The sequence below is a fragment of the Cebus imitator genome, unplaced genomic scaffold, assembly GCF_001604975.1.
Source record: "Cebus imitator isolate Cc_AM_T3 unplaced genomic scaffold, Cebus_imitator-1.0 Scaffold469, whole genome shotgun sequence".
Lineage (NCBI taxonomy): Eukaryota > Metazoa > Chordata > Mammalia > Primates > Cebidae > Cebus > Cebus imitator.
This window is the reverse complement of record NW_016107784.1, coordinates 1,277,220-1,286,557: the sequence shown is the minus strand read 5'-3', so window position 1 is coordinate 1,286,557 and position 9,338 is coordinate 1,277,220. Positions and strand designations below refer to the sequence as shown.

Here is a 9,338-nt window from a genome sequence, read left to right as displayed (position 1 = left end):
ACAAAGCTCCACCTCAAAAAAAAAAAAAAAAAAAAAAAAAAAAAAAAAAACAATGAGGAGAGAATTCATCCCTCATAGTAAATGTTAAGTTACACAAAGACAGGGAATCTGCTTTCCAAAAACGTATCCCTAGTAATTCCTAGAACACAGTAGGCAATCCAGTAAGATAGGATGAATGAATAGGCAGTGATAAACTGAAGAACTCATGGCCTAAGAAAGTGGACACGGCAACTTGGAAGCAGACAACTGTCTGGTAGAAACAGTTAAGATCTGTTTCTGTCACTTGTCCTCCTGACCCTGAACTAGTATGTTCAAGGCTGATATGATTCCCATTCCTTCCACTATTTAGGGGCCAACAGAAACAGGCAGGGGGAAGGCAAAGAATATACTCTGAATATTTCACATGAATTCTGAGAGAATAATGACATTATGAGTGACAATTTACCTGAGCTAATAAGTGTCTGGCTAGGCGCAGGCGTGGCTGTCCGTGTCAGGTTCATGCCCACGTTCTGCTGCCCGCCACCATCTGCTTCTGCCTTCTTGGCTGCTGCACTTTCTGCCTCTGTCTGGCTGCCCTGGCTCACAGTCACTGTTTGGGCTGCAGGCAAGGGCTGCACTACTCCTGTGCCCTTCCTGGGACAGCTCCCACCACCCATTCCTGAGGAAGGCAACTGACCCAGGCCACCATGTGCCTGGCCACCTCCACCTGGACCCATGGACCCTGGGATGCTATTCCCACTGCCTCCACCAGCTTGACTAAGGTTAAGGGACTGGCTTGAGGCCCCAGAGGAAGCCTGTGCCACAGCCAGGGCCTGGCTAGAGGCCTGGGAGAGGCCAGAGACAGGGGAGGCTCCTGGAGGAATGGCCTTCTGAGTTGAGCCTTGCATTTGAGGTCCTTGGGCTGAGGCCTGTTGATTCCTTACTGCCAAGTTCTGCACCTGAAAGACAGGAAAAAACAGATTGAGAAAAGGAGGACTAGAGGCATGAAGGTCAAAGATTTAAAAGCAGCCAAGACAGCTATTGTGTCATATTCCACAGACTACCTCAGCTTGAATCTCTGCCTTTACAATATACTTTAAGGCCTTCCTACCTCCTAGGGAGGAACTCTGGAACCATATCTGATTTTTCAGCCACCTTCATTCACTAGCAAGTTTATCATCAAGTGTGGTCATGTATTCCTTCAAAGTATCTCTTCAGTTATCCCTCTCCTCTCCATTCAATCATTCAGCACCTCCCAAAAACCTACTATGCTTCAGGTACTGCACTGGATACTGGAAATGCAGAGGAAAGACACAGTCTGCTCTTAATGATTACTTTCTACTAGAGAAGACAAAAAAAATGATCAATTATGATACAATAATATGCATAGATATGCACCCAGTACCATAGGAGTACAGAGGAGGAAGAACAACTGAGACTGGGGAGATCAAGGAGGGGCTTCCTAAAACAAGTGAAATTGATCTGATCCTTAGTAGGTAACGGTGAAGGTGAGGGTTTAAAGATATTGGTAACAGCATTTGCAAGACCAGAACCAAAAAAGGATTATTATTTAGGCCGGGCACAGTGGCTCACGCCTATAATCCCAACAGTTTGCGAGGCCAAGGTGGACAGATTACTTGAGCTTAGGAGTTCGAGACCAGCAACACTGCCTCTACAAAAAACACAAAAAAGTTAGCCAGGCATGATGGCAAACACCTGTAGTCCCAGCTACCAGGGAGGCCAAGGTGAAAGGATCACTTGAGCCTGGGAGGCAGAGACTGCAGTGAGCTGAGATCCCGCCACTGCACTTCAGTCTGGGTAACCAAGTGAGACCCTGTCTGGGGAAAAAAAAAGAAGGATATTATTTTTAAATACTATAAAAAATATGTATAATTTCTAAAAAGGCTGTGAGCATTTTTCAAAATTATAAATACTTCATTATGTTTGGGTAAGTTATCAAGAATGGAAAGAAATGAACCTTAGAAGGTAGGCTGTGGCTAGGGAGGTAGGAAGGTGTTGGGCCATCAAGGGCCTGATGTGCTGAAATAAGGAATCTGAACTTTAGTTTGGGAACAGCAAGTTTATCTGTCTTACTCATCGTTATATTCCAAGCACCCGGCACGGTTCAGGCACGTCAGTACTCCAAAATATGGATAAAAGTAAAGAATGATGTCTGCTTAACTGATTATAAGAAGCCAATAAAGGTTATTAATCAGAATAAACATTTGTTTATACATTTCTGATGAAAGTATAAATCAATACACTTCCTATTTTATAAAATATTTGTTACCATATCCTAAAGTTGAACATTCACACACCCTCTAACCCAGGAATTCCACAAGAGAAACTCTTGCCATGCACCACAGGAGGCAGGTATAGGAATGTTCACAGTGGCACTATTCATAGCAACCACGACGTGGAATCAACCCAAAGGGCCATCTACAGAAGAGAAGATTATAAACTATAGTATATTCAAACAATGGAACAGTATATAGAAACTACAATTAATAAACTACAATGACTGCAACAAAACAAATGAATTGTGACAATATGTTATTAAGAAAGCACTTTCCAGAAGTATACATACAGCACAAGTACCTTATACATTTCAATGCAATTACAATATATATATGGTGTCTGGGGTTTGCTTCAAAATATTCCATGGGTGGAAAAGGGCCTGAATGCACCGGCCATGTATCGATAATTGTTGGAGCTGAATGGTAAATACATAGGAATTCATACTTTTTCTATTTTTGTATATGTTTAAAATTTTTTATAATAAAAAGGGCTTTTTGGAAATATTGAGATGCAATAAAACTATATAAAAAGCACCCAAGGGAAGAACAGACTTAGAAATCAGAAAGCTCATTACTATGGGCAAGAGAAGGCAATAGATGAAACTGCATACTGCTTATTACATTATTAAAAATTACTAAATAAATTTTAAAAGGCTATGACGAGACCAACTGTGAGAAAGTGTCATGACCCAAAGATTATAATTTTATCAAATTCTGTGTACCAGAAGTACAATTAAAAAATTAGTAGTAACAACATATATTTTCTTATTTTAAAAAAAGAAGTTGGTCGGGCGCAGTGGCTCATGCCTGTAATCCCGGCACTTTGGGAGGCCAAGGTGGGCAGATCACAAGGTCAAGAGATCAAGACCATCCTGGCCAACATGGTGAAACCCCGTCTCTTCTAAAAAATACAAAAATTAGCTGGGCATGGTGGCTTGCGCCTGTAGTCCCAGCTACTTGGGAGGCTGAGGCAGGAGAGTTGCTTGAATCCAGGAGGCGGAGGTTGCAGTGAGCCGAGATTGTGCCACTGCACTCCAGCCTGGTGCTTGGTGACAGAGCAAGACTCTGCCTTAAAAAAAAAAAAAAAAGAAGTTAGTAAAAGTTTCCTGATAGTAATGCAGAAAAGAATTACAAGTAGGTAAGACTGAAGTCAAGAAGACCGTTTAGAAAACTAGTACAATAGACTGGGTGCAACGGCTCACACCTGTAATCCTAGCACTTTGGGAGGCCAAGGTGGGCAGACTCCCTGAGCTCAGGAGTTCATGGCCAGCAGGGGCAACAAGGTGAAACCCCATCTTCTACTAAAAATACAAAAAATTAGCAGACACAGTGGCATACGCCTGTGATCCAGCTACTCAGGAGGCTGAGCCATGAGAATTGCTTGAACGCAGGAGGTAGAAGTTGCAATTAGCCAAGATCGCATCACTACGCTCCAGCCTGAGCAACAGAGCAAGACTCTGCCTCCAAAAAAAAAAAAAAAAAACCTAGCAATCCAGGTGAAAATAATGAAAACCTGAATTCAGGCAGGAGCAGTAAAGAAGAGAAGAGTTGATGGCTTTTGAGAGATATTTACAAGAATCATCAGAATTTGGTGCTAGAGCACATAATATTATCTGGCAATTATCAATATCTAGTTTTTTTCATCAGCTTCATTTCCATAATGGCTATTTCAAACTTTCCCACTCTCTCCCTATACCTCAGACTACCTTGTCTTTCTTCTCCTACTCTTCACCTCTTAAAGAAAACAAAAACCATTATATAAGCATTACTTCATCAGTTCCATCACCAAATCTATACATTTACCTGCATACACGCCCATCTCCCTTCTCTTCTCCTTCCTATCAAAAGGCAATCAATTCTGTGCACTCTGTATCCCATCTCCTTCTGTCATCTCAAGAAGCATATAATATCCACTGCCTCGTCTTCCACCTCTCCCTCTCCACTGGCTACCCCATCACCATGTATGACCTGCCCATTCCCCTCTCCAGTTCCACCTTCCTTTCCTAGTGCTGCTAAACTCTCAATAGCTGTTTATAGTCACTGTATTCATTCCCACAAACTCATACTACTTCGGATTCACCACCCCTCAAGCTCAACTGAAACAGTTCTCTCCATATTAATAAGGCCATCTTTCTTTCTCTCTCTACATTAGAAAGAGTATGTTCCCTGCCTACACACACTCGCATTCATGCACACATGCACATGTTGTAACATTTGGTTCCCCTACCTTCATGAAACTACAGAGTCCAGATTTTCCTATCTGCTGCTCTTCCTCATTCCCCTCTGTCAGCCCATTACCCTCTACCAATCTTGAACGGCTTTTCCAAAGGGGGGTTCATCCTACCTCAGGGTCCCATATTAAACGTTCTTCTCTTCAATCCATACTATCACCCAAGGCAATTTTTTTTAAGACGAAGTTTCCCTCTTGTTGCCCAGGTTGGAGTGAAATGGTGTGATCTCAACTCCGGGTTCAAGCAATTCTCCTGCCCAGCCTCCCAAGTAGCTGAGATTACAGGCATGCGCCACCACGCCCAGCTCATTTTTGTATTTTTAGTAGAGATAGGGTTTCCCCACGTTGGTCAGGCTGGATGGTCTTGAACTCCTGACCTGCCTCGGCCTCCCAAAGTGCTAGGATTACGGCTATGAGCCACTGCGCCCAGCCCTTTTTTTTTTTTTTTTTTTTTTTTTAAGACAGAGTCTCATCTGTTACCCAGGCTAGAGTGCAGTGGAGCAATCTCAGCTCACTGCAACTGCCACCTCCCAGATTCAAGTGATTCTCCTCCCTCAGCCCCCCGAGTAGCTGGGGCAATGGGCAAGCACCACCATGCCTGGCTAATTTTTTTTGTATTTTTAATACAGATGGGGTTTCACTATGTTGTCCAGGTTGGCCTCAAACTCCTAACCTCAGGTGATCCACCCACCTCGCCCTCCCAAAGTGCTGGAATTATAGGCATGAGCCACAACACCCTGCCTCCCCACACAATTTTAAACACTGAAGAGGGTGAACTAATTTAGTAGATGAGGAATTTCAATTATCATCTATATGCCTACTACTCTCAAATGTTTAACCCAGACCTCTCCTCTGAGCTCAAGAACCGCATAATAGAACTGCAGTCTCAGTATCCCCTCAGGGATGGCTCACAGGCACTTCTAAGTCTGCATGTCCAAAACTGAACATCACTCTAAGTACACCTCTACACTCGTCGTCTCATAAACAGCACCGCCAGCCACCCCACTGCTACGTCAGATCTCGTATCTGGTATCTCCCTCAATATCCACGTCTACTAAATTAGTTTACCCTCTTCAATGATTTTTCTAAGTTATCCTCAAATCTATGCATTTCTGTCCATCTCCATTGCTACCTCCCAATATAAACACCATCTTTCCTTTAACTGTTAGAACAGTTATTCTCCCTTCAGTCACATTCACACCGTATCTGTTTAGTCTCCAATCACCATGGCATTTAAAAAGCAAAACAAAAGAAAAATATATTCAAATTTCTCCATGATACTTCCATATTTAAAATCCTTCTACAGCTTCCAATTGCTTTTTGCAAAAAGCCCAAAATCCCTAACACAGCCCCCAAGGCCCTGCAAGATAAGGTTCCTCCTACCTGTTTAGCCCCACTTTGCCAAACTTCAAGAATATAAGACTTTTTTTCTTTTTGAGATAGAGTCTCGCTCTGTTGCCAGGCTGGAGTGCAGTGGCGAAATCTTGGCTCACTGCAACCTCCGCCTCCCGGGTTCAAGTGATTCTGCTGCATCAGCCTCCCAAATAGCTGGGATTACAGGAAACCACCACCTAGCCCAGCTAATTTTTGCGTTTTTAATAGAGACGGGGTTTCACCATGTTGGCCAGGATGGTCTCAATCTCCTGACCTTGTGATCCGCCCACCTTGGCCTCCCAAAGTGCTGGGATTACAGGTGTGAGCTACCACCCAGTTGAATATAAGACTTAATTCCTCAAACAAATCAAGTTCCTTCCCTCCTCAAGGCCTTTGGACACAATGCTCTCCTTCCACTTCCTTATCTGGCGAACTTCTACAGACCCCAAGTTAAATGTCACCTCCTTGACTGCTATACCCCATACCAAAGCTAAATTAGGTCCCTTTCTAGATTCTCAGAGTACTCAGTAGTTTCTCAATTATTTCCGCATTCAGGTGATTATTAGTTAAATGTCTGGTGTTTCAATGGTCTATGATCTCCACAAATGTAGTTATCATGACTTTCTTGGGCGTCCAAGGCTAAGAAATGTTTGATATATTAATAAGAGTAGTTACTCCTAAACACTCACTGCGTCCTCCTCACAACACACCCTGAGGTAGTTACATTACAATACCTATTTTACAGATTTTTAAAAAAATGGTAACAGAAAGATGTCAGATCATTTGCACAAGCTCACATAGTAAGTAGTGGAGCTGGAATCTGACCCAAAAATCAGATGCATATTTTTAACCACTGCTCTCTGTTCTTCCATATATTGACACTCAAATATCTGATGAATGAATGGGTGGATAAATCGAAGAACCAGATACAGAAATGGGACCAATCTCATTCTTGGCTCCCACTGCTACCACCATAGTCTAAAATAAAGCCTTGCCTTATAGTTAGATGACCCCAAGAGTTTCTTTGCACGTTCCCTAACTTATCTTCTTCAGAAACTCTTAGAACAGTTATTCTCCTGTAGCTCTATAGTTCTTTCTAAGTACTTTCCACATCCATTAATCTGCTGTTCAATAGCTAGCAATGGTCCCTGAAACCTATCAAGTTAACTATAACCTCCTTTACTTGGTTTGTACGCCCCACACTAGCAATGACCTCTCTTCTATCATCAGGCCTGTTGATTCTATTTAATGTATCCCTTCATCTCCAACGCCCACCACACATACTCATACTTAAATATATGACTACACTCTCAACGCTTGCTGTTCTCTCCTCAGTTTTCTCACTTCAAATCAAATCCAGTCATCCTCCAAGACTCTGCTCAAGTATCCCAATAAGGCATTGCAAAGTAATGAAACCAACTCTTTTCCAAACTCATATGTCACTCCAAGTTAGTACTTTGTAGTTTAGCACTTTCTTTTTTTTGTTCTTTTTTTTTGAGACAAAGTCTCACTCTGTCACCCAAGCTAGAGTGCAGTGGCACGATCTCGGCTCACTGTAACCTCCGCCTCCCGAATTCAAGCAATTCTTCTGTCTCAACCTCCAAGTAGCTGGGACTACAGGCGCACACCACCACGCCCGGCTAATTTTTGTGATTTTGGTAGAGATGGGGTTTCACCATATTGGTCAGGCTGGTCCCAAACTCCTGACCTCAGGTGATCCACCCCACCTTGGCCTCCCAAAGTGTTGAGATTACAAGAGTGAGATACCACGTCCTGCCTAGCTTAGCACTTTCATTCTCCAAGCTCTTTAAAGACCCGACTCAATTTCTTTTTTATTCCTGCAAAATTTCTTTTTTTTTTTTTTGAGACAGAGTCTCGTTCTGTTACCACACTGGAGTGCAATGTCGCAATCTCCCTCCCGGGTTCAAGCCACTCTCCTGCCTCAGCCTCCCAAGTAGCCAGGACTACAGGTGCACGCCACCACGCCCAGGTAATTTTTTTATTTTTAGTAGAGACGGGGTTTCACCATGTTAGCCAGTATGGTTTCAATCTCTTGACCTCATGATCCACCTGCCTCAAACTCCCAAAGAGCTGGGATTACAGGTGTGATCCACCGCACTCAGCCAATCCTGCAAAATTTCTAATACAGTTATTCCTTGGTATCCACAGGGGATTAGTTCCAGGCCCATGGACATTAAAATCTGCACACACTCAAGTCCACTTTATAAAACAGAGTAGTATTTGCATATAATCTGTGCACATAGTACATTTTTCTGTATACTTTAATCTCTTAATTACTTATGAAATCTAATACAATGTAAGCACTATGTAAATAGTTATATACTCTGCTGTGTTTTTACTTGTATTATTTTTTATTCTTGTATTGTTTTTTTTCCCCCAAATATTTTCAATCTGCAGTTGGTTGAATCTGCAGATGTGGAAGCCACAGATGCACACCCTGCAGATACGGAACCCAAAAACAGGGAGGCCAAAAGTGCACATAGGAAGAACTCAACATTTTACCAGCTTACTGATAAAGGGATGAAATAATTATTGTAACATCCTAGGTTGTGTCCCATCCATAAGAAGCTAAAAATTCAGGCTCAAAAATACATGTATTTTGGGAATAAGTCACGGGAAGTAAGGGTGAGAAAGACCTTTACACGAAAAAAAGTGAACAGGAAGTGGAGACTAAAAGTTGAGAACTAGAGTAACTCAAAAACAGAAGCAACCAAACATTCCTCCAGTGACTCAGCCAGGTCAGCTTTACATCTAACTAACAGAAGAATTCCCTCAACAATCTCTTCTCTTCTGACAGTACTGTGAGAGAATTAAGGCTCTCCAAATAGCCGAGCATGGTGGCTCACACCTGTAATCCCAGCACTTTGGGAGAATGAGGTGGGCAGATCACCTGAGGTTGGGAGTTCCAGACCAGCCTGATCAACATGGAGAAACCCCATCTCTACTAAAAACACAAAATTAGCCGGGTATGGTGGTGCATGCCTGTAATTCCTCCCAGCTACTCAGGAAGCTGAGGCAGAAGAATCACTTAAACCCGGGAGGTGGAGGTTGCAGTAAGCCAAAATCATGCCATTGTACTCCAGCCTGGGTAACAAGAGTGAAACTCTGTCTCAAAAACAGAGCAAAACAAACAAACGAAAAAAAAATAAAAAACACGAAAAAACACTCTCCGAATAAAACTGACTCAAGGCCGGGCGCGGTGGCTCATGCCTGTAATCTCAGCACTTTGGGAGGCCCAGGCAGGTGGATCACGAGGTCAAGAGATCGAGACCATCCTGGTCAACATGGTGAAACCCCATCTCTACTAAAACTACAAAAAATTAGCTGGGCATGGTGATGCGTGCCTGTAGTCCCAGCTACTCAGGAGGCTGAGGCAGGAGAATTGACTGAACCTAGGAGGCAGAGGTTGCAGTGAGCCGAGATCGCGCCATTGCACT

At 42.9% G+C, this 9,338-nt stretch overlaps 1 protein-coding gene across 4 annotated transcripts in view; it reads right to left on the bottom strand.

The window, feature by feature from the left end:
• The window catches only part of PHC1 (polyhomeotic homolog 1), a 28,083-nt gene that overhangs the window by 10,617 nt on the left and 8,128 nt on the right, over nucleotides 1-9,338 (bottom strand). For all 4 annotated transcript variants that reach the window (XM_017512331.2, XM_017512333.2, XM_017512332.2 and 1 more), the window contains one exon: nucleotides 446-938. In XM_017512331.2, the coding sequence (XP_017367820.1) occupies nucleotides 446-938 (493 nt within the window). The remainder of the gene's footprint in view (nucleotides 1-445; nucleotides 939-9,338) is intronic.